This window comes from Apostichopus japonicus, chromosome 17 (assembly GCF_037975245.1).
Source record: "Apostichopus japonicus isolate 1M-3 chromosome 17, ASM3797524v1, whole genome shotgun sequence".
NCBI lineage: Eukaryota > Metazoa > Echinodermata > Holothuroidea > Aspidochirotida > Stichopodidae > Apostichopus > Apostichopus japonicus.
In genome coordinates this window covers 3601057-3627346 of record NC_092577.1, presented here as the reverse complement: position 1 = coordinate 3627346, position 26290 = coordinate 3601057, and the positions used below count along the sequence as shown (strand labels likewise).

The 26290-nt window shown below is 36.8% G+C and overlaps 4 protein-coding genes across 7 annotated transcripts in view; 3 read left to right on the top strand and 1 right to left on the bottom strand.

Moving 5' to 3' along the window:
• LOC139984132 (uncharacterized) overlaps nt 1–26290 on the top strand; it is a 73149-nt gene that overhangs the window by 31253 nt on the left and 15606 nt on the right. The window lies entirely within an intron of this gene.
• LOC139984141 (uncharacterized) lies at nt 593–3844 on the bottom strand. The gene is made up of 3 exons (XM_071997887.1): nt 3680–3844; nt 2364–2487; nt 593–836 (listed from the first exon to the last, which is right to left on the bottom strand). Exons 1-3 carry the CDS (start codon nt 3750–3752, stop codon nt 698–700), a joined length of 336 nt encoding a protein of 111 aa, XP_071853988.1. The 5' UTR covers nt 3753–3844; the 3' UTR covers nt 593–697.
• Nucleotides 6485–15500, top strand: LOC139984127 (E3 ubiquitin-protein ligase Midline-1-like). 2 transcript variants are annotated; one of them, XM_071997851.1, is made up of 3 exons: nt 6485–6636; nt 7789–9238; nt 11044–15500. In XM_071997851.1, the coding sequence occupies exons 2-3, from the start codon at nt 7810–7812 to the stop codon at nt 11127–11129; spliced, it is 1515 nt and encodes a 504-aa protein (XP_071853952.1). In that variant the 5' UTR covers nt 6485–6636; nt 7789–7809; the 3' UTR covers nt 11130–15500. The 2 variants fall into 2 exon arrangements, with proteins under 2 accessions (XP_071853952.1, XP_071853951.1); XM_071997850.1 differs by having other exon boundaries at nt 6486–6636; nt 7789–9984.
• LOC139984131 (E3 ubiquitin-protein ligase TRIM56-like) lies at nt 19396–23468 on the top strand. Of its 2 annotated transcripts, none has more exons than XM_071997862.1 (2): nt 19396–19614; nt 20783–23468. In XM_071997862.1, exons 1-2 carry the CDS (start codon nt 19608–19610, stop codon nt 22297–22299), a joined length of 1524 nt encoding a protein of 507 aa, XP_071853963.1. In that variant the 5' UTR covers nt 19396–19607; the 3' UTR covers nt 22300–23468. The 2 variants fall into 2 exon arrangements, with proteins under 2 accessions (XP_071853963.1, XP_071853964.1); XM_071997863.1 differs by having other exon boundaries at nt 20776–23468.

The following is a 26290-nucleotide window of genomic DNA, read 5'->3' as shown; positions in this document are numbered from 1 at the left end:
ATGAGTTGACTATGACAAACAGCAGCTAGCCTATTATATTAACTTATAGTATGACTTTAACGTTAGGTCTACGTAACGCAAGCGATTCAAATGCATTCGTCTACCCAGCTTAGTCGTGGGTCTCTAAGCATATCTCGTTCTTGTCACGTACACTTACATCATATCAAAACATACCTTCGAATTTTTCAATCAATTCTTCCAGGCCCCAGTCTCCTATAACGTCATTTTCATGCCATTGTAGCTCGTTATCGCACACTGAGTACGTAACGTTTTGTGGCTTGAACGTATATATGGCTGTGGTTACTATAGTACATTTAGTAACGATAAATGTCGACAAACTGGTACAAGTATTGCTAGGTACGGTAAATGGATGTTCACGGTACGGTGGTACTTACACTAAGAATCCAGCTGACGGGAGGTTTGACCAATCAGAATACTCGAACTGAAAGTACACTTCTGCAGGTGTTAAAAAATTCACGCTACATAAATTATGTAACCCTACTCAGGGTCAGAGTAACCCTTCAGGTGTAGGGTGAACGGCTACACCTGGAAAGTGTTAAAATTCAACACTCCATTTTTTTGCGTGTACCCCCCCCCCCCACACACACACCCAACCCCTAGCACACATAAAAGGTTTACTGTCTATTCCGAGTAAAAGCAATTTCGAGTACTACAAGAAACGCTTCGGACCTTGAACCTAGAGTATTTTTCCTTTCTCGGTGCAGGCGTCCGGGTAGTCTGTTGACTTAGTATTGGTGGTATAGACGCAGTTCTCTTGGTCGAATATGACGTCACAGTATTCATTATTTGCCACGATAGGTTTGTAGGCGGTGTCACTGTGGATACGAAATAAGAAAAACAAATAGATTCATAGTTGTAACTTGTAATACATATATAGTCACATTTCAAAATCATGGTGTCAGCATGAGGAGAAGGGAGTTGAGGAAAGGTACACCAAAAGCTGTAGTGGAAGATACATGAGGGTATTTTGCTTAGATCTATCTTTAAAATTTCCGCTCAAGGTTGCAAATCAGTATAGAGAAGATATGACTTTAAAGAACATAGTTACCAATATCTTATACATATATAAAAGACGTCTGAACTACAATAAGTCTGTTATTTTGGTTGTTGTAAAAAAGGCAGACAAGGTTAAAAGTTAAATGAATAAAATTAATATCATCAAATTTACCAAAGAGAAATTATCAAGGGCAGTTAAAGTTGTCTGCCGAGCGCTTGCCCACGTTTCCTTAAGTTAATCACATGCCCTACGAAGTATGGTATCATTCCAAACAAATATTAACACATTAAGCTGAAGGCTAAATCTGTCATGGTTATTAAATGGTGAGTAGTCCTTGGTTCCTATCAATGCGGCTCTGCAATCGCGCGCGCAAAAATATATCAATTGAGGGCGCTAATATTTCGGTCATATCTAGTTCCACGAAACTTGGCAATCTGTTGCTATGAGTTTTAGTATCGTGGGATACAATCAACAGCATTAACACAGCGGTAGCATGAGTCGATCACCATACGTTAGTTGGTAACTGTTGAAGAAGGCATCGTGTGAAGCAAGTCAAACAATTATCTGTTTTATACACGTGACCTAAACACGTTTCCGGTCGGTTTAGCTACACAGAGGCGCGTCGGCATAGACACTTTCACTCGGCGTGTTCGCATGATCATGAGCGCCTCCAAGTGATTCGTAAACAGAACGAAGCACGCACATTGGGGTATACATGACAGCGGCATGACCGCCCCATTGTGATGAACACAACCTGGAGGTTTCTTCTTCTTTTTTTCACCGCTTAATCAATTATTGACAGGAGATTTCATTTTGTCTTTGTTTCGTCACAATTTGAAATTAAGCTGAACTCGTCTAAGCCGAGAAACTAAATGTTCTGAACTTGAACTACTTCCTTCATTTGCAAAACCTTTCTTCCTGGAAAAATGTCATATGCCGGAACGGTTGTGACGAACGGCTTTATGACTACCCGAACTGGATTAACATTGCTATTTAAAGTGACTATAATGACCGATAATTTGGTACGAAAAGTCTCACGTTCTGTTCTTATATATCTATATATATATATATATATATATATATATATATATATATATATATATATATATATATATATATATATATATATATATATATATATATACATATATACATATATATATATATATATATATATATATATATATATATATATATATATATATATATATATATATATATATATATATATATAAATATATATCAAAATGGAGATTAAGTGCAATGGAAAGAACTTCCACGTTAAAGCAAATGACTAAGGCACATGTGACAAAGATTGCATAACATTTTATTAAATTTTTCTTACTAATAACAACATTTGTAGTTTGTTCCACTTTCGTTGCAAGAGCATTCTGTACATGGGTGGCTACTGCTGAAAAAATCCTGCTGGCAACGGGCATTCTCCGGGCCAACTGGTGGATCGATGTAAACTGAAACAATCGGAATTATTGAAAATATATTTAAGGTTGTAAATGTAAAAACACAAGATCATTCTACTACGCAATTGAAATATATTTGTTTACATTTCTATGTAAATTCTACACTACAATATTGTATTGTAAGTTATGGTCTGAATTTTCTGGCTTGTATAATCTAATTTGAGAAGTTCCTTTACGAAATTTTGTATGTAATTCAAAACAATGCTAGTGCCAAATTTTGCAGATAACTTTTTTTCCTTTTTTTATGTTCGGATAGCCTAAAAATCTAACTAGATGAAATTCAAAGGAATTCTATTGACAAGTGTCACTCTCTTCTTTCCATGAAGTCTCATCGAAATATGTCAACAATTTGCTATTTATAAAGATATTCCAACAAATTCAAGATGTTACTCATTTAGCAGGATTTTCTGATAGTAGACAATGTGGAACTTTTCCAGTAAACCAACGATGACTACATACTTACAAGAGTATGAAGCCCGTGTAATATTATAAATGTAAACCAACATATTATGCTAGCCTTGCTATATATCTTTATACTAGCCTAGCTATATATCTTCATACATTAACTTCGTACAAGCAGCGGAGCACATCATGATGACATTGAAAACCGTTTGTACTAGACATAGTCTACTAAAACAAGCTTATACCTAATAATAGACCTAACTCATAAGCAAATTTGTCTCATCATTCACCATGGAGGGACTGAAAAATATCTTTTAATGTGTACTGGGAAGGGTGGGGGTGGGGGGGGGGGAGCTACACAACCTACATGGAAGTCGGCTTCAACGGATTCTTTATAAAATTCTGGATCCACCTCACATGAAAGAGATACCCATCACCTCTCACTTTTAAAAGCATCTGGAACTGAACAGATTTTGATAGATTTGTCGATCTTAATGTCTCATAGCCATTAAAGTATAGTCAGATTAACTAGTCACGGCTAAATTCAAATAATGAAGTATTGGCCTCTGACGACGTGCCTCTAACGTCTGGTTTATGCAACAAAAAGGTGTCTAGGCGACGAGATATGGAAAACTACATTGAAATAAATGCTTCCTCATCTACTTTTGGTTTAAATGCATAGAAAATGTTTTAGTTTGTCCAGTATATTGCTGATTTACTTTCGTTTAGGTTTTCTAGCAAGTTCACTTGACGTTGAAACGAAAACAAGAATTAATATTACCTTCAATACAGTAAGAATGAGCATATCCAACCACCATGAATACTAATAAGGCAAGCACATGGAACGACGCCATCTTTGTATCAATTACGGTTAATCTCTGGCTGATTTATAACATTTTCTCTTGAGTTGGTCAACGGGCAGTGATCATCTGCTCAAAACCTTTTTCCTTTATGAACAAGTAACTGTTGCTTCCTATGTGTGAAAGGCATTGACTCATTTACTTGCTTAATAATGTATAATTGATAACACATGTCCGACTGAACATTGTTATTTCGAGGTTACGTGAAACATCTGTAAAATGATAGTGCCAAATCTGATATAAAAATAAGGCGGGAAACAGTTCAATTGATCACAAGTTCTCATAAAATCATGCTTATTAACTTCATGGTAGGTGAAAAAAAGAACACAGATGCGACTTTTTTCTGTCATTTCATTATTTATAAGGTTAATTCGTCTTTTTATATAAGTTATATTGAACACTAACAGAATAATAAAACTTTTTCAATATTCGATGGCAAAGTAAAGAAATTGATGAATAAAAGTGATGATGATCGATTTTTTTCTTGAAAGTTGTTTCTTTTAATGCAATTAGTTAGCCTTTCGAGGTCAAACTATTCTGCTTTCGATTTAAATGAAGCGTCGTAAAATTGTATTGCGCTAGTTTTAACAGCAGTTGTGTGTTGCGTATCGCACTCATTACAGACGATTGGCGTCGTATGTTATATCATGCATGTAAAGCCGAACATTGCGAAATTCAACGGAATCAAAGGTGAATTTTCGCAATGAAACATCTGTCGTACCGTTTTTCCTCTCAATGTTTAAGTCGTATTTGATATTGCTAATAAATGTTGGCTCCACCAAATTGGGAGTTGCTTCAATTAGATGCAAGATTAACAGCAAATAACACATCAAAAGATTTTCATGTTTAAGAATCAAAATCGCACTGTCAGATGGAAGTGTAGATCGTAATTCGACAATTTAATCCATTCATTAATCCATCTATTCATCCATTCACCCACTTCGTCCACTTTGTCCACTTCATCATTCTTTTATTTCATTCATTTCATCCGTTCCATGCGTTCCATGCATTCCATGCGTTTCATCCGTTTCAATCATTATATCCGTCATATCATCCATCCACGAGTGATTACGCATTGATTCACATATCACAGAGCCAGATTATAGATACTCATATTGGCAACATGTACTGTGTCAACTTTAACTTACATCTTGGAGGGGTGGGAGGGGAAGGGGAGGAACTGTTGCCGCTTCATTACTTGGATAGCACCTGCTGAGTGCAGTGATCTGCATGTTAGATGCATGGCTGTCAGCAGTATAAGCCACGCAGCTAGGGCGAATGGGGGGGGGGGGGGGAGAATATTAACATGGTGAGTTGGAGTGTTTCCCACAAGGAAACAGGCAGTGATCTGTCTTTAAATGGCTGCCAACACTGCTAACACTGCAGCTAGGGCGAACGCAGATATCTCGTTGCTTACGGGATATTTCTTTTTTAAGCATTCCTTTACAGACAGGTTTGTTTGAATTAGCTTGTATCCTTGACAAACACCACGAGATTCGAATCCAACAAAAGGAACTTTTATTACCTGTTGACATTGCTCGGTTCTATATTGGTCACATATTATGTTTGCTTCATATACAAGAGTGACTGCTGGGTGACCTTCTGACATGCGTGCGTGACTCAATATGTGCTCTTTGTACTTGTTTGTCCTTCCGTTGAATTGCTTTAATCTGGTACAAAACCTTAGGACGTTGCTTCTTTACATGCCATGATATTCCGTATTCAATATGACCCGTATGGTAATCAAACGATTTATAAATAAATTCTAACATGGCTTGTTATATGCAGACTTGATAATATATGTAAAATTGTATGAATGCATCTGGTAACAGGAATTGAGCAAACATTGTTTTGTCTCGCTTCATCATATTCAAATCATTTATCAACAGAGACGAGTAATATTAAACATATTGCCTTTTAAAAAATGATGAATTTAGAGTAATTAGCAAATAATCAAAGACAAACCAAGATGAGAATTGAAATAGGAAAGTCAAGCTTTTGAAGAACGTTTGTAAATGATGACATCACGGGGCACATTCTATGATTCTATGATTTTGAGTGAGTATGGAACGATTAGTCAGTCGAAATAGGATACTTTCAATCATTCATCACTCGAGTCATGAACAAGATGTAATGATGGTTTTTCTTTAACTGACAGTGTGGAATATTATTTCATTTTAATTAGTGTTACATCGTCTGCCAAAATATACCTTTAATTAAATAAACAATATTTGACGTTGCAATAGTTTACTACACATCAAACAAAATTAGAAACACGAATTACAAAATCATGGAAAATCCAACTCATGGAGTAAATATATTCAAATCCTTTTATTTATATTTTGTTGAAATATTTCGAGCCATGGACCATATTTCATGGATATTGTTTTAGTTTTTGGTAACACTCTAAATTTGAAATCTTTACAAATATCCAGAAATATTCAGAAATTTAGTTAAAATTTACACAATGGGATGTCTCGTATTGTGTGTTGAAATAGTTTAATCACAAGTAACGGTGTAATACAATAGTACATTTTAAGTAGCTTACTTCAACCACCGTGGCCTCTTCAGTAGGTATATCTGCTAACCATTAAATTCATGTGTTGGATGTTGCATATCTTACAATTTGAACTTGAGATAGTTCAAGTGCGTAACTCAAATTTATCATCAAAGAAACGATCTACTTTTCACCAGCTACAGAGCTATAAGGAAGTGTCGCGAGATCGTAACTTTGTGACATCCATTGGCGTTGACGTTGTCATTAAGGAGTAGAACTAACTTAGGTCTACTCTTCCTGTTTCACTTGCAACAAATACAGAAGGTTTGACTTGTCCCCGAGTGACACTATACGCAGTAAAAGAAGCCTACTTTGGTCAAGGTAAGGCTTCAATGTAAACGAACAGAATAAGAAAAAATATATATTAAAATATGAATGATAGGTCAATATTTACTTATAGTGGTAAATGTAAAAAGGAAAAACCAAGCACATTCTTTATAATATTTCTGTTTCTTAAGAACTATCAACAGGTTAGATAGAGAGTTATTTCACCTTTGCAACAACTGCACTGTAAGAGAGACATGTCATATAAGTGAAAACACTACTATTTCTGTGATAGCAGTACTTCTTAAAGAGATCTAACTAGCTGCAACGCGATAGAATAGCGTGTTTATATATCTAACTATCCATCCATCCATCCATCTATCGATCCATTCATCCATCCATCAATCCATCCATCCATCCATCCATCCATCCATCTATCCATCAAATGAAGCGGAGACACGTAAGTCAATGAAACTCAAGCAATATAAACTAGACAAGCAGATGGTATTAAGTCAATATTGAGAGTCCCTATAGTCTAAACAGGCAACACCTATATGAAATCTTCCAATCAGGTTAACTTCGTACAGATTGTTCTTTGCAAAGCACCCTTAATATAGCGATATAATCATTTTATTCCCATGAAAGAAGAAACGATGAACTTTATCCTTTTATTAGATATTCACAAATGTCTTCGCAATCTGCTAATGGAAATATCTCTTCAATTAATTGCTGTAAAGAATTTGTGAATGTGATTAGTATTGTATGGAGAAGCGTTGATAATCTACTGATTAGACACCGTATTTGCTTATTATTAAGTAACGTCATTATCATGTTGGCTTTTATTTGAAGCAGAATTTGGACTAATAATTACGCAAGCAGGCATACAAAATGCTCCATCGCATGGTATTAAGCGATATAATCATTTTGTCTCATGAAAGAAGAAACCATGAACTTAATCCTTTTATTATATATGAATGTGATTAGTATTGTATGGAGAAGCGTCGATAATCTACTGATTAGACACCGTATTCGCTTATTACTAAGTAACGTCATTATCGTGTTGGCTTTTACTTGAAGCAGAATTTGGACTAATAATTACGCAAGCATGCATAAGAAATGCTCCATCGCATGGTATACGTATTATGCACTGAGATCCATTGGTACTTAATAAAGTGTGAATACATGTATTTCCATTCATTCCTGACCCAGCTCATATCGAGGTCTGCAAAGATGACATCCATGTTACCGTTCTTAGAAACAGATGATAGCTTACTAATATGCTCCATCTGTCTCAATGAGCTAAAGGAACCAAAGCTTCTATCATGTCTTCATCGATACTGTGGCAGTTGTCTCATGGGTCTTATCGATGGAAATGATAACGAATTACAATGTCCTGATTGTGGAATAGTTCACGCACTACCAGAGAATGGAGTAGAGGGACTCCTTGTTGACATCAGTATGAAGAACATACTTCAACTGCACAGAATAAAGAAAGCTATTGATACAAGAATGAAGTGTATGTCATGTCGAAATATAAAGAATGCTGGTGCTTTCTGCTTCAATTGTGATGATTTCATTTGTCAGAATTGCTTTGATAATCATGGAGCAACGTCTAAGTCACGACATCATACACTAGCAATGAACGATGTGAAAACGGGACAGTTAAATAATGCGAATTGGGCTGCACTAACAGATATTTCCAGATGCCGTGATCATCCCGAAAATATGTTAGAACTTTGTTGCAGAACATGTCATGGTAACCATCTTATGTGTAGAGAATGTTCTTTGGTGGAGCATGCCAATCACGAGCTTTGCAATGACGTACCCTATTTGGCATCAGAAGAACGAAATCGAATCAACCAAAAGATGGATAATTTGTTGAAAAACATTGAAAGGGTTCAAAAGAAGCGTGCGTTAATGACAAAATCAACAGAAAAGTTCAAGCATGTCGTTGAAAGACGAAAATCCCATATTCAAAACGAATTTGATCGCATGGAGGAAATTATTAAAGGCAAAATACACAATGAAGTCGATAAACTTAACAGAGGAATGGTACAAATGGAAGATGTACTTAGCCTTGGAAAAATATCAACAGATAAACCCAGTTTAAAGAAACAAGTCAAAGAATTGAATGAAGAGTATGATAGAATATGTGAAAAGGAGAAGAAGGAATTAGAAACCGCCTTTCAAGCTTTGCAAGCAGAAAATAACCAAGAACAAGGTAAACTGTTCGATCAACTTGCTAACCTCAAGATAGCATTTAAACGTATCGTGTCAGAAATCGAAATAAATGCAAGGCGTAACCAGGAAGAAATGAAAGCTATATTAGATTTTTGGGATTCGATTGATAGCAGGCTTAACAATATCCAAGCGACTGTAAGCGCACATCTTACGATCCGAAATGATTGGGCTGACATCCAGTGCATACCAATGATGTGCTCTGTGGTCGACAGTTTGATGCGAGATATGGACAGGGAGATTCCTGATTTTAAGTTATTATCGCAAATCAGGATAACAAAATTTGAGAATTGTGATAGAAAGTCCCATGTTGACATCAGTGAGGTTGCTGATGACGAGGTTGATGTCGATGGGATTCACTCCAAACAATGGGGCATTAACGGTATCACTGGCAATGAAGAAGGTACCATTGTCGTCACAGGTGAGTCTTCGCAAGATCATTCACACATTACTGTTATCGATTTGAAAGGTACAACTTTGAGACAAGACGAGATTGAATCCGAATTAGCTTTCGAATGTCGTTATTGTGATTTTATGACAAAGTTCAAAGTCGTAACAGTTTGTTGGAATAATGAAATTGGACTATATGACATTCGCGATGGCACATATACAGAGATGAACTTAAAGGATAACGATAGCGTTTGGCCTTTTGGTCAAGATGTATCATGTGTAACTGTTGATGAGGCCAACAATGACATATTCATTGGTTATAAAGACAGCCGAGATATTTCCGTCTTCGATGACCAATTGAATTACAGTCATGCCCTTAGCCTTCCATCTACCGTTCGATGGCCCAGAGACATTGCGGTACACGGCAATAATCTAATAGTGTGTGATAGAACCGGTATGGAAGCTTACGCTATCTCTATTACGGGCTCGACTTGCATGGTTATGTTCCAGTTTGCCAAACCAAACACCAAAAGCTCTAATTGTTGGCCCATTGGCGTATGCACTGACCAAAATGAATTCATCTACATGTTGTGGTCAGCAGTTACTATGAGTTCATTTAAACGCCTATTAGTACAATACAGTCGCGATGGACAACGTTTACTTGCAACAAGACATGTGCATGATGACGCGTTGTGTATTTCTACGGTGAGCACCAGAAGAGGAGAAACATTATTAGTGTCTACCTGGAAAACTGGGAAAATATTTCAGTACAACTTAGTAAGTTTTCAGTCATCTTTTGGTTATGAGTAAAATAGCATAGCGTGGCAGAGTGATGATTGAATGAGTCCAGATTAAGGTTTTACCGACGTACCTCTAACTTCTGTCGACTCTAAACATGTTGTTATAGTCCATCAATGTTGTAAGTGTCCATCAATGGCCTAATAGTTCATGAATGTTCTAATAGTCCATCAATGTTCTAATAGTCCACCAATGTTCTAATTGTCCATCAATGTTATGAACGTTTCTTGCATTTAGCACATGACAGCAATAAACCAGCAGCTTATTGACAAAGTCAGGGTGTGTTAATTTATATATTTTTTAAGATACACATGTCTTGTAGATATACCCACATACTGGTAATATCAACGACACAATTTGCAATGTCGTGGTCTAAATGATTATAGGTGCAATTGCTATGAAAGTATTATACGTACAGATTTTGTTTAATATGTTTGTTTTAAAGTTGTTTTAAAGCCGCCAGTGAATTGACAACTTTGTGTTAAAAGCCTTGCTGAGTCATGAAATTGTGCACACATTTCGAAACAAATGCCTTTTGGTCAACCAATAATAAGGAATGAAAATGTTTTTTATCATTAAAAACGTTGCTGTTACGAAAAAAGCTGTTGAAAAGTTGCATGCACGCCAATGCAAGACATTTTCGGTCATAAGCAGTTAAAGATCATTCTTCGCCCTTTATATCAATAATCGACGTATGCAAAACAAGTAAACACAGTCATCCACAATGATCAACATAGAAAATAGATGGCGTCAATTACATATGAACCAATAGATTCATATCCGAGTAGCACAAATATTTGTGTAAAACGTAAAACAATCAGAGGTGGTAACTATATTGTGTCTGAAGTTGATGGTCTAATCTTTTGGGATAATGGTGCGCAGAAATAAAGATTTGGGGCCATAAGAAAAAAACGTAGACTAGATGACAATGGACGAAAGAAGAGATGTATGGTCGTTTTAATAGACATTGTTACATACGGTCTAAATTATCTGTTTTTGACTTGATCTACTCATTTTGTCCCTGTCATTCTGTTACAGACATAGTTCTCGGTTTCAAACTGCTGACGTTGATTCTACAACGCTGGCTGCTGTTGGAGTCTATGTTTGACGTTTCTTTGGATTGAGCAAAGTCATCCATATGACGAAACATATCAAGCTTTGGGACTTCCTACTTACTGAAGTATTGAAGAAGGATAGCTTCTCTTTTAGCTCTTGGTGCTGAGAAACCACTGATCGCGATATGAGAGTTGCCAGGCATCGGACCAACATTCGGTTGTGTTGGATTGAGGCCTGTGGCAGCAACACGCTCGCGTATAGATCATTGCTTGTTTTGCAGTGCTAATAAGACGCCATACTTCAGAACAGAAACCAACAAACTATAATTCCTTTCCAAGTCCAGCTCAACTCTGATTAGTTCTCATTGATAACTTTAGTAACCTTATTGAGTCAGAATTTCTGTAATATGTAATCCTTACAATAATAACAGTACGATATCATTACAAAGACTATATACAATGTAACGTAAATCTCCATACTATATAGATTTATTGTATCATATATAATATCACCGCAGAGAGTTGCTTCCAAACTTTACAATGTGTGTATGGCGGCACCTCTATGCAATAGCCAACTATTGATTTTCACATGATATTTACTTACTTGGAACGCCGTCTGTCCTATATGTAGTCGAAATAGTTATTGGGGATTCCCCTATTGCTGCAATAATGGTTGAACTCCATTGTGTGAAACCCATTTTCTTTTGACAATACTTAAAACAGTTCTTTACATGTTTGTGTATGTATATACTTTGAACTTCAGAGAACATAGAGCGAGCAAGGCGTCTTAACATTTATTGATTTGAATTTGGGAAGGATGCGTCGAAGCTTACCAGTACCGGTGTAGTGTGGAATTTTCTATTGACGTAGCATACAACGGTCGTGAGCTATATATCTATTCTATAGTTAATATTAAAATAAATCGATAGCTTACTGCAGACACCATTGTCTGTGAAATCGTGACGATTCGAGTTTATGTTTTAAAATGACATAAAGATGGATTTTTACTAAGGAAATTCCGCAAATGGATTGTCTATTTTGATAAGCAAGCTAAGTATCGTATTTATTTGGAACAACTGGAAAAGTAAAATGTAATCGTCGACTATAGTGCCATTAGTTTCATTGACTTTCATTGGATGAATGATCTCTTTCCTACATCGCATTGCCTTTTACATCATCCACCATACGAAGTTTATACAAAGAAAACATCCTATTTTAACTATCTCAACCTGTTACCAAATTTGTTGTCACTTTTCGTTCCCTTTTAATACAAAGGAAATATTGGAACAGATGGAAGCATCATAGATTTTAAGACGATAGGCATCTCTGTGTTTACTGTTTGCTTTTAAAATGGATCACAGGTATAGGATGTTATCGTTCACGAAACGGGAAAATCTTAGTTTATCGGGTTATGATGATGGTCAATGGTGTATCAACGACATTGCCGGTTGCAAAAATGGGACCGTTTTCATTACAGGTGACACAACAAGGCGTACGTCATATATCATCTCCGTCGACTTGAAAGCAGGATTGTTAACGAATAAGACTTTGAAAATTTCCGACTCGACTGATGGAAGCGCTTGGTGTTATTGTGATTCTTTGTCAGACTACAGAGTTGCTACAGTAAGGTGTCATCATGAAATTGGAATTTTCAATATTTTAGAGAGCAGCTACAAGGAAAACAGTATACATGACATTGTGCCAGGTCACACACCTGATATGCCATTGTCTTGCGTTGCTGCAGACGCACTCCGTAGTCTCATTATTGTTGGATTGGAGAACAGCAGAAATGTTTACGTATGTGACGATAACTTGGAATATCGTTTCCAAATGAAATTACCCGAGGAGATCAGTTGGCCCAAAGTGATGAAAGTGCATGGAAAATGTCTTCTGATTTGTGATCAAGTTTTCAAGAAGGCATTTTTGGTCTCAATGAACTTTGATGAGACAATATGTGAGCGGGTTCTTACGTTTACAAAGCCCGATGATAGTTGGTGGCCACGAGGGGTTACCACAGACGTTAGTGGGCATATCTATATTTTGTATTCATCAATTCCCTCTGTTGAAAAGTGTTATGTAGTTAAATATAGCCAAAGCGGAGAGCAACTTCTTGCAGAAGAAGTAAAAGATCATGTTAAACACATTACGACAGTTTCTACAAAGGATTGGGAGAAATTAGTACTAACATCTTCTTTCACAAAAAGTCTTTTTGAACATAACTTAACAAGTTGATTGTATGAAGTAACTGTAAGGTGTAAATAAAAATGGAATAGCTAATGTTACATCGAAAAATCGTGGCAACACAACACTTAACGCAACGTTTGTTACGAAAGTATCGTCAAGGAAAAATACGTTTGCAAGAGCAACTGAGCAATTTTGTCAGAACTTTCTCAGAATAGGTTTCCCAGTGATTTATGAGCCGTTGCTTAAACTAGATCTTTTGCAAATCCGCCCTTTAATAAGAATGCTGTTCAGTTTTCGTCACTGCCCACTTCTTCACTTTTCAAGGTTATTAGTCTGGAACGTCAGCCTGTGTGTTACGTAATCAATTTGCCGAGCCTATCAAAGGAATTCAGTTGAAAAATTCACTAGCACAGCTCAAATTTCCTGTGATCTACAGCGAGGGTCTATTGAAATGTCCTTCATAGAATTTAAATATTCATATTATGGGCAGGGTTTATTGCGATCCTAACGGAAAATCTCTTAGAGATAAACAACGTTCAAAGTTATAATTGTTCGACTTTTATTTCACCATTTGAAGTTAGATTTGAATAGATAAGCAGCAATGTATGTCGTTATGGCAGCGTGGGATCAAGGAGGTTGAGCAAATCATAGAATTGGCCGCAAAAAGCTGCTTTAATCGAAAATGAAAATTAGAAAGGCAGGATCGGATAACATCAGCAGAGAGACACGACACATCTCGGTACTGTTGCTCTGTATCTCGTGACAAAGGAGCAACAGTTTGCAATCCTAATGAAATCGGTATTTACGATATTCGTATCGTCATCAATATTGGTGACGTCATCAGAAACTGGCCAGCAGATCTGAATGTACAGTGTGTGACAATTGATCCTGTCAAAAAACGCATCGTTGTTGGCACTATGAGCAGATCAATTTATATATATATATATGTAACGTGATACAAAGTGGACGGATGGATGGATAGATGGATGATATTTTTTTTTAACTTTGAGTCCTGTCTCGCTCTTGTATGTATGTATATAGATATATTAATTAAAATATTATAATTACAATATTTTAATTAAAATATTTGATTAATTAAAATATGTATATAGATATATTTAATATATATGTATATTTATATATATATATATATATATATATATATATATATATATATATATATATATATATATATATACGTACCTATGTAATATGAAATACATAATATAACTTGATTACGTGCACACACGACCAGACTAAAAACGAACGTAACATAAACTAAAAGTAGCAAGTGAGAGATACCTTTACTCGTGAAACCTAATCTTATTAAGCCATATAACTTTGATTACATTTTGAACAGAGCAATACGTACGTATATTGGGCCAAATTAGTATGTACAGGTTTGAATTGATGTGGTTAGACACACTGTACGAATGACTATACTTTCATGTATATAAGATTTATAGTTTGACATTTCGTTGGCTAAAGAACAGATCCCAGTAAGCGAATTCATGGGAGGCGAGAACGAGGGGGGGGGGGGGAGTTGGGTGCAATGGAATGGAATGGGCCTTTCGAGTTTTATTTAGAGATAGGATTACAAAGACTACCAGGGTAAAGAACAGAGGGATATGTCAATGAATAGAAGGAACAACTATGCAAAGACGAGATAGTTTTCTTCAAGGAATAGAGGCCATAGAGGGGTTGCTGACCTCTCCCTGGGAAGCTGTCCCATCAGATCTAGCCCTAGAGGGGTTGCTGAACCCTCTCTGGGAGGCTGCCTCATCAGATCTGGCCGAAGAGGTGTTGCTGAACCCTCCCTGGGAGGCTGCCTCATTAGATCTGGCCATAGAGGGGTTGCTGACCCCTCCCTGAGAAGCTGCCCCATCGTATCTGGCTGTAGAGTGGTAGTTCTAAACGCATAATGGGCTATTAGTTAATTTTGAATTGTCTTTTTGAGGTTGAGAGGAGGGGGGTAGCACCTGCACATCTGCCTCGATCTACGCCCTATATAAGGAGTCCTGGGCCCGGAAGCGTGGTCTTTTTCTTTCCCGACTGAATGTACAATATCCTAGACTGACGATGGTGGAGGAGAGGATGAATGGGGGGGGGGGGATATGACCTCTGCCACCCATTGCGCACGTCACTGTATATTTTCCCATTATTTTTTTAAACGAGTAACAAGAACAATGAACATGTATTGCGTTGGACGTAAATTTACATGACCAGATATACATCTAGGTTTTGTGATTAAAAGAATCGAAAAAATATTATATGTATTATCATATATCTTTATCATTCATATTTTGCATCGAACGGAAGGGCAAAGTAGTTGGTCGTAATGAGGATGGTGGGCTTAAGGAGGATGGTGTGCGTAAAGCAAATCTCATCCATTCAGTTATGAATTCACTCAACAAACTTCTCTGATTTATACATCTTATTTTATCTTTTGTTTCGTAATAAACAAAAACCGTAATAAAGAATAACCGTATTCGGTTGAGTACTGAAATTATTCGTTTTTTAAGAGATAAATCGTATTTTAAGCCTTAAACGTGATTCAGGAATCAAAAATATTAATTAATAAAGCGAGTGAGAATTGGGAGATTGTTTCTAGGTTAATAAACATATTATAGCTAGCGAGTGAGAATATGGAGATTGGTTCTAGGTTAATAGACATACAATAACTAGCGAGTGAGAAGATTAGTTCTCGGTTAATAGACATACAATAACTAGCGAGTGAGAATAGGGAGATTGGTTCTAGGTTTATAGACATACAATAACTAGCGAGTGAGAATAGACATATTGGTTCTAGGTTAATAGACAAACAATAACTAGCGAGTGAGAATAGGAAGATTGGTTCTAGGAATAGACATACAATAACTAGCGAGTGAGAAGATTAGTTCTCGGTTAATAGACATACAATAACTAGCGAGTGAGAATAGGGAGATTGGTTCTAGGTTTATAGACATACAATAACTAGCGAGTGAGAATAGACATATTGGTTCTCGGTTAATAGACATACAATAACTAGCGAGTGAGAATAGGGAGATTGGTTCTAGGTTAATAGACATACAATAACTAGCGAGTGAGAATAGGGGGATTGGTTCTAGGTTAACAGACATGCAATAACGGCAATATTAATACACAAGTAAACATCGGCTCCTGACTCCTGCAACCCCGCACCCCTCCCCTACCCCTCCTCTTCGGCCAACCATTCCAAATCTGTTCTCGGGTCCTCGTTTCTCCCCATCCCTTTAGGCTGGCAGTTTGGTAAAAGTTGCGATAGATTTAAGTATATACTTATACGTAAAAACGAAAACTGGCTACTATAAGATTAGAATCCCTTCTTTTTGAGGGGCGATATTATCAGCCACTAAAAGATAAGACCTGTTCCCTCTTAAGAGGTGAGAGCTGAAAGGTGTTAAATACATATTAACATCGATAAGCACGTGCAAAAACATACCTAGGTGGAAAAATAAACATTTTTTTCTTTATTGTATTCACGTTTATTACAAACAATCAACATTTATTAAACATTTATTAAGAAACGACCTTTAATTTGTAAAGTTAAACTGATTCTACAGTTGATTTGATATTGATTTAGCTTATCTTGAAGAGTAGCTTTTAGGATAACTGAAAGAAAAATATTAACAACAAATTCTTGGTAGATGTAAGGTTTTCCTCGTTTAGTAATCCACTGACTCGACTGGGTAATCCATTCCTTATTTGGTGGAGATCCATATATAGCCGCTGCTTAAGTAGAGGTGCCAGTCAGCGGGGGCTACAGTAGCTTACATACCGTGTAACTAGGCTTAATGCCCCGGTGTCATTTGATAAAAAAATAAAAAAAAACATTTATTGCCAGGAAATGTATCTTAAGACGAGTTCGGCTTTTTATGCTATGTATACACATAGTAAACGTAAAGGGGCCATTAGTTACATCGCAAAAGTTGAATACGATGCTAAATGTTGTTTTTCACGTTCGCATCTTCTGACCCTTGAAATTAATCAAGTGCTATATAATCAATGATTCAAGTGCGGAAAGAGTTTGACGATGAAACGTGTCTACCATATTTGCCGGTATTTGTGTGCAAACTGATGTCTCTCGCCGTAGTGAATTAAAAAAAAATGTCTCATTCATGGCCTACCGGAAAACAGTCCTTAACAAATGACAGTCCAAGTATACATGCACACACAGCTGAGATAAGCATACAGTGTCTTATGAAAATTCTCAAAAGAGAAATGTCTCATAGGTAAATATGATAGCCTATCTCTATCGAGCTTAGGGCTTATTATTTCCAATTGTATTGTAACTGATTAACGAAAGCCGGAATATATACTTTTGCAGTTGCTGGTATGAGAAACGAGGTTTAACACTACAGTCGTTCTCTCGTTATTATTTTAACGCTTGGTTTTGTTCAAGCACCCCCTCCCCATGTTGTGTTACTCCCTATACCAGCAAAAAGTTCAAAACGTTTAGTCCAGACTCCTTTCACAATACTATCAAATTCAGTATACAACGAATTATATAGCCAGAAAGCCAGCCCCATCCGAAAAACCCCTTTGGCAAGCAATATCAATCTCGTATTTGTTTTGTTTTAAAGGTTCGACGGAAAGTTCCATATTTCTTAACCTAATAGAAAAATGGAATGGTCTATTAATGATATTCATACTAGTTGATGTTACACGCGTTTTGATCGTAATATATGACTAACCCTAACAAGGATTTATGTCCCGTTGGTGGAGGGGCGAGGGGTGGGACAGGCATATGTTGCCGTTGGGTCCCATAGGATGTTAACAAGCACTCAAAGAAACGTTCAAACGGTATATTCTACTCGGAGTTCAGTTAAATATTAGCTCTTAATAAATTTTATCCTGTATCTAATTTTGTTATAACTCATTACGCACGCACAGAATCTAAACCTTTGATGCTGGTGGGAGTGGGGTGCAGGTTGGGTGCCGGTGGGGTGCCGGTGAGAGTGATGTTGCTGGCGGGAGTGGGAGTTGTGGTACGATTGGGAAGGGTCTAGTGTGATGGGCTTAAACTAACTCATGGGAAAAGGTAATAATTCGATTTATGGGCAAGATGGTGGAACCCTATTGAATATGGGTGTACTGGGTAACTCATAGACTTGTCGGCAGGGATGGAGTGGGGCGGTGTTAGAGCAACTAATGGATTGGGATTGGCGTTAAGAGAAGTCATAAACCTGGTGGTAGCAACAACCTACTAACAAGCAGGACGAGTAACTCAGAGACATGGTGGTTCAAATGATCGTGGCGTATTTCGATTTAGCAACAACAACAGTGTTTGGTGAATAATTTCTGTCTTGATATACGGTATAACAAGGACGAAAATGAGATTTTGGATTAACATCCTGTTTAGATAGCCACACTTTGTTTCGATTCCCCTTTTTTGCATAGGCTTTTTATACTCTATTTGAACTTGTATTTGATTTTTGAAAAACAACAGCCACATAACAGTACCAGCAACATAAACAACATAGAACTTTGATCTAAAGTTGCCTGTTTCGTGTAGCTTGTCCTGTTGTCTAGTTATCAAGAAAGGTCGCTTTTAAATTGTGTGTCCAACAAATATCATGATATATATAGTGATACAAATTATGATTACGTGTCAAGGGGTTGAGAAGGCCGAGGGGGAAGTCTCGAGGCAACAGGCCTCGCCCGCTCCCCCCCCCCCCTCCCCTTAAAAAAATAATCGTGCACATGATGGTAAGACTATACTATTTCCAAATACTCCAACCTTGCAATAATATCATATGAAAACAAAATCACCGGAAGGGTAGGAAATAGACCCAAAATTCGTAATTTTGTAGATTTTATTCGTTAAATTCGTCATTTACTTTCAGATAGGTAATAATAAAAACGAGTACTAATAGCATTATAATTTCAGAATATGTCAAATGGTATAGTTTCCTATTGACATTTTCGCCATTCCTCACTCGCACCCTTCCTCATCATGAAAATGGTATGAACAGATACATAATCCGGACATATTCACATTGCGTTTCGTTAATGACAACTTTTCTACTCAAATTGCTTCCTCCCTTCTACAGGTGAGCAAAGTTAACTAAATTTGTACATAGCGCCACATACAATATTGCACTTTAGTAATTCGTGTGCTTCCTGTTACACGTTACTGTACAGTGTGCGTAGTTTGGTAATACACGTTGTAGATTATACCGGTAAGTTCAAGTTTTAGTGTGGATTACCAACCAACTTTAGGAGGATTTTGTGCTCATTTTGCATTTCCAAACCAATGACAAAATAGTGAATTTTATGGATGTGACAGCTTCATCAGAATTGACGTCACACCTCTGAGGGATGTCTTGAGTGCTCCGTTATGGTATGATAGGTAAGTTTGAATAGATATAGCGTTACTTCTAACCATATAGCCTAACAGTCAATAGTATTGAGACCTGTTTCAAGACACACCTCGGATATTCAACTGCCAAACTGTATATTGCTTATGTTGTAATCGTTATCAAATTAATTGCTTAAATTACAGAATACCCACATGAATGACCAAGAGTCCCTATTGTACACAAATTATTGTCGGTCATCATAAGCCCTGTGTGTGTGAGTTGCGGCGTATTCTGCAATTACTCCAAGTACGTGACGCAAACCTTCAGTACAACGACTGTGCGAGATTATACACAAACACAATACAACCGATACGGTACAAAGGTTAATAACACCCCACTCATTATAGTAGAATATGCCTGTTGGGTACGAGAGGGACTTGTTCCCTTAGTTATAGGCCATTCGTTTGAATTTGTAGTAAAAATTTGGAGCAGTTGTTGTTGCTGTACTGAACATTGTACTGAACATTCATGTCGTAGTACTGTGATACGTTCTAACGGAATTCTTGTACATAAATTGAATGCATGGAGCCTGGAGGTGTCTGTGTTTGAGGGGGGGGGGTGGAGGGGGTGATGTGGATGTAATATGTTTGTAACCATGTCCCTTAATAACGTTTCAGAGACCGCCATCTCTGGAAGCTGCAGCATTTTCAGATTGTAATTATACTCTCGTAAATTTTCAACCAAGTTGATGTGCTTGTTTACAATCATTTAATTATAACTAGCACATAATAATTAGCGTTGAGGACTACGTGTTGATCAATTCATTGTTTTGATCAATTCATTGTAACATTTCAAAAGAACAGAAAATCCTTAAATTTTTGCTGAGAGATCCCAAAGAATTATGACCCACATATTTCCTACCTATATACATACTCTATTGTCATAAGATGACAGTAACTTCATTCAGTTGGCGAATTTTGTTCACTCGATTTGATCAAACATATGGCCGGTTGCGTCACAGAAAACCAGTAAACTCTGCTTCAAAATTCTTCAGAATATTGTATTGAACTATTAACACACAAACATTAGCAGCATAGGCGTAGTAGCATAGAACTCATACCGGGTAGATACATTATATTAAAAATGATTGATTTGATCTTTGATTCTCGCATTTTATTTTTGTCTTTCTTTTTGTCACACAATGATTACAGATTACAGATCTGTCAGACAAATACACATATTCAACAAGGATCATGGCTACCTCGACCTCTCTAAATGAATTGAAGGAGAACTACTTCCTGTGTTCTGTTTGCTTGGATCAGTTTAACGAACCAAAAATGTTACCCTGTCTTCACCGATACTGTAGTCTCTGTTTGAAAACAGTCATCCAAGCAAGCAATGATGGAACAATCAAATGTCCAATGTGTAAGCAAGTCTGCAAAGTACCCAAGGAAGGAGTGGATGGATTCAAGACTGACTTTCACATGAAGAGCGTTCTTGAGTTCTTAAACTTGCAAAAGTCTGTCAATAACGGAGACTTAAAGGAATGTATTAGCTGTTCAAAGAAAAAGCAGGTGTTTGCATATTGCTTTAAGTGTGGAGACTTTTTATGTGAACAATGTTACAAGTTTCACAAGGACAGTAGAATGCTTAAAAATCATCAACCACACATACTGAAGTTAGCAAACGCGGAAGCAATGAACCTCACCTTAGAAGAATTATCAACCTTTACGGAAGACCCAAGGTGCCATATTCATGTGAAACAACAAGCCCAGTTGTGTTGTAGCACATGTAGAAATGTACCGGTTTGTATGCCGTGTACCTACAGCAAACACAAAGGACATGACCTACATGAAGTCAATGAACTAGCAAGTAATGAAAGAATTTTACTTGAATCGAAACTGACTGAAATAAACATACTGAAAAGTAGACTAAACGAGTTACCTGGAAAGGTTGAGGTAATTTTACGAAAGCTATCTGAAAATATCGCGGAAAAGACGGAAACTTTGAAAATCCAACACGAACAACTATTGTACAAACTCAAAGACGATAAGAAAGAAGTCACTACTGCAAGAGAAAATGGCTTGATGGACATAAACAAGAGAATGGATGATGAAAAACTACAAATAAGTGTCAGGGAGGAAAAAGAGTTGAGAGAAGTGAAACAGAAATATAAAGAAATCACAAAGGAAACAGAAAGAAAATATGATCATGAATCTCTAGATTTTAATGAGAAATGCGATAAACGCGAGGCAAGGGTTGATGGAAAGCTTAAAAAGTTAGATGACAATTTACAGGAATTGACCGCAGATATTTACATTCGTACAAAGAAACATAAGGATGAGCTTCAAAAACTATCAAATCATTGTCAGCAGATTATTGAACGTTACGAGAACTTTACAACCACGACTTCATCTATTCTTGCGTCTAAAGACGAGTGGATAGATGCTCAGTGTATACCTGATATTAGGGAAGCATATGAACCTCTGATACAAGAAATGAAAAAAGAGTTCCTAGATGTAGAATCTTTATCTGATTTTACGATCGGTGACATGACGAAAGATCTATTTGATAACGTAACGATTAGTGAACACGAAGAGTCTGTAATTAGAGTTAAGGGGCTCAAAGAATATGTAACGTGGTACATCGATGATATAACAAGTACATTGGATGGTAAAATTGTCATCACGGGTGGTAGTATAGAAGTTAACCACATCACTCTCCTTAATAAGTGAGGACATCTAGAAACTCAGCATCGGATAAAACCAACAGAACAAGTGTGGTTCTACTGTTGTTTTCTATTTCCACACAAACTTGCAACAGCTTGTACTCCTGGTGAAATCGGTATTTATGATATTCGTGAAGGTTCATTTGTCACGAAGAATGTTGGTGACGTCATTGGAAACTGGCCAGCAAATCTGAATTTGAATTGTGTAACGACTGATCCTGTCAACAAACACATCATTGTTGGTACTGAGAGCAGAGATATCTATGTTTTTACTGATCAGTTGAAGTACTGTCACTCCATAACATTACCAGATGTCATCGAAGTTGTGACTGGTATCACTGTATATAGAGGTAATCTCCTCGTCTGTGACTATGGTAGTAGGGGAGCCTATGCAGTCTCCATGGAGGGATCAGAGAGTAAGCTGATGTATGGATTTTCCAAACCAGATGTTGATAAATGTGACTGGTGTCCTCTCAAAGTCTGCACAGACAAGAACGAGTTCATATACATGTTATGGAAAGCCAACATTTCAGATCAGGAGAGATGTATCCTGGTACAGTACAGTCAAGATGGCCGACAGATTTTAACAACAAGACCAGTGGATAAGAATACTGTATGCTTGACGATATTAGATGTAAACGGGGAGGAGAAAGTACTGATAGCCACTTCTCATATGAGAGAAGTCCACCAGTATGGTCTGTTTGTGAAATAAAGCTGTCAAATGTGTTGCTAGTACTGCTGGATTGAGTATAATATACATTCCACAGAATGTCGATAGGTTATATCAAGACTAAAATTAGAAGAATGCAAGCAGACTACTTGCCAACAAATGAATCTTTTCCTCTAACAAGTAACAGTTCTCAGTTGGACAATGAACGGTATGTAATTTGAATTATAATTAGATACATTTATTCTTTGTAAATCCATAGCTGATATGCTAGTTCACCGTTGGTTTGTGAACTTTTCTAACTCTAAAAATAGCGGCGGTCATCACCTGGTTACGTAAATAGTGAGAATTTACATCAAATTAGTTCGTTCGCCTGATTGCATGTTATTTTGTGTAATTTAGAAGAAGAGGAAAGTGTGAGATATTGGATAATTGCAACTGTAAAATTAAATAATCGGTTAATATGTTTGATATGGTATTAATTTACCAACAAATATGAATGTTTGAAATTCTAAAGGACATATCAAGGCTAAAAATATAAGACCATAAGCCTACTACTTGACAACATAATGAATTACCTCTAACAGTTCTCAGTTGGACAATTACCAACATGTTTGATTTGAGCCACAGTTTGACATAGTTCTATTAATGCTTTGTAAACCCAGCTGATACGGAACTTAACGGTGTAGGATGATTTATACAAAGATGTGTAGGTATATATTTTCCAGTTCGAAATATTCAAAGATCCCGGAAGACATGGAGAGATGAAAGAAAAAACCCGATAAAGAAAAATAACAGAGTATTAATACTAAGGGTATGCCTATTAGAAAGTTGCAACAGATGGAAGCTGAAACGAAGTAACGGATGAGGTGTAGCCGAAAATCTGAGTTCGATAGCCGATATAATCCAAACTCATAGCTGATGCAATTCTTGGGTAGGCCATTTTTATATGAAACAATTGTATGATTTACTGGTGAGCGGAAGCTGCGTTTTAACAGCTGTCGACCTGGCGATTAGAGGGCATGGTCTATAGTTGGGGATTAACATGGTGCATTTCATTCGCATCTCAATTTCTCTCTACAGTCCAGTCAACTGATATCATTTGTGCAGTCATGTGTTATGCATGGGTTTGTGTGCTTATAGGATATACTGTATAATTCCGTCTCAGTAGAAACTGGTCGTAGGTATTACACACTTTAAGAAATTTTAACACACATTATCTCTATCAGTTCCTCAGAAATTACCAGTTTTAAATGACCTTGTTACTGATAAAACAACAGCGACAATTCTGTCCAAGCTTATATTCAGGAATGGTATACATATATAGGCCTATACTAATAACAATTGTTTGTGCTGAAAAGCTGAGGTTGGCCTAATGTAGAACAAACTTTCTGTAAAGAGAAAGGGTATGTTGTCATTATTGCTGAGAAAAACATGTCACTAATAAAGTTTGTTAATGGGTGCATACCATTAAATAATATTCTAACTTGTTTTATCGAGATCTTTCATCGTTTGCTTTATGCGGTTAACAAGTATTGGTTGAGTTTTAATATATGGCCTGAAAATGTAGACCATACTGTTACACTTTCGATGTAAGAGAATGGGGTCACTTTTTTTGGATTTCGTGCCCTGGCTATATTGTGGGTGGCATTTGTTTTGAAAATTACCGTACTGGTGTGCCATTGACAAAACAAGTTACAGCAACACAATTGTCGACCAGATTTAATGTTGCTGAAAGTAGTATGTAATTGGTCAGACTAGTCACACTGTTACGATTGTTTGATTGATTAGTATTTGATTTCCTGTTTCAAGCCTTATTTTCTCACTTTCAAATTCAGTCTTCTGTCAGAGACAAACGTACTTTGTGTCATGATTTACGTCTGTCGTCGAAGAGTTTACCATATCAATAATCATTCACCGGGATCACCCCTTTATGAAAAGTGAAAACATCGTTTTCATCCCCTTAAGTTAACCGCCGTGAAAGACCTAATTCTTTTAGAAATTACTTGTCATTTATGCTTATCACTTCGTACTCATGTAGTCCTGCCTAGCACCATCCCCCCCCCCTCCCTCTCCTCATCTCATAATACACGTACCCAAAGTGAAGCTGCATCAGAAGGTCATCGTTAATGTCTAATTCAGGGCGTTTTATCATGACCTGTGTCATGACGTGTGTTATATGTAACACGTATACTCATGAGTGATCATACTGAACAAGTGCGAGACTCGCAACAGCAATCAATATGCTATTATCCATATGCGGAAAGTACCCGTTCCTAAAATATATGATATGGATCGAATCGATTACAATATGTGATGCATGTCCAAACTGAACACTACGATGAAATTGTGTGGATTAACAAACATGGAACCATTTTAGGACTGATATATACACTGGAAACGACTGACTATATACGAGATGTACAGTACAACATTGTAGCCTTCGATTTGAGGAGAATAAGTCGGTTAGAACACAGACAACGGAGAGGATTAACATCATAACAATATGCTTATAATAATTGTGTAGTCTTCAATACAGTGTTGTTAGTTTGGCGTTTTATAACTCCACAAAATTAAAATTTGGCGTTTTTAAAACTTCAGTCCACCCACACAGTTTTTTTTAACGTTTAAGTATGGCATACTAATTTAAGAGAAATAGCAGCTGAAAATAATTCAATTTACCCGTTTCATGTTACTGAATCCGACTTATGGTTCCCGGTACAGGCCTATAGTTTCACTTCCTAACATTAAGCTAGGAGACCCTACTTGCAACGAATTGCGAACCCACATATTACCTATCCATATAGAGGGACTATTGTGACATCATTAAGTAACAATATTCTGCAGAATATTGTATTGAACGGTATTGATAACATATTTGGCATGTTCCATATCGTACGTGTTTATAGAGGAGGGGAGGAGTCACCAGTTACGTTGGCTGGAACTTAAAGATACATTTGTATCCTGATAACATGTTCTCTAATTGCATTCTAGGTTGATTTGACTGTTAACAATTAGGTAAGGATAAGATTTTCGTTCTCTGTTTTCCACTAAATAGGGAGCAAATTACATTAGTGCTTTTTTAGTGCATATGGTAGTTGACCTAAACACAATTGACACTTGTAAGCACGCTTATTTTTAGATAATGGTATAAGTCGTCAAGCCTTGCCTTTTCCATGCCTTGTTTTCTGTAGGTCAGTCTTTTAGATTCTGACACACAATGACAGTTACCGTCAGAGCAATGAAAAGAGCGACCGGAATCTATCAAAAAGTGATAAAAAATTCTGCAAACAAAAGAACGTATTGATCCCATGTTCAATATTTCCCCAAG

Coding starts and splice junctions, on each gene's coding strand:
- LOC139984141 (XM_071997887.1), bottom strand. CDS start 3,752: ATGGCGTCGTTCCATGTGCTTGCCTTATTAGTATTCATGGTGGTTGGA. Junction 2,488..3,679: donor TCATTCTTACTGTATTGAAG/GTAATATTAATT, acceptor CGATTGTTTCAG/TTTACATCGATCCACCAGTT. Junction 837..2,363: donor AACTACAAATGTTGTTATTA/GTAAGAAAAATT, acceptor TCGTATCCACAG/TGACACCGCCTACAAACCTA.
- LOC139984127 (XM_071997850.1), top strand. CDS start 7,810: ATGACATCCATGTTACCGTTCTTAGAAACAGATGATAGCTTACTAATA.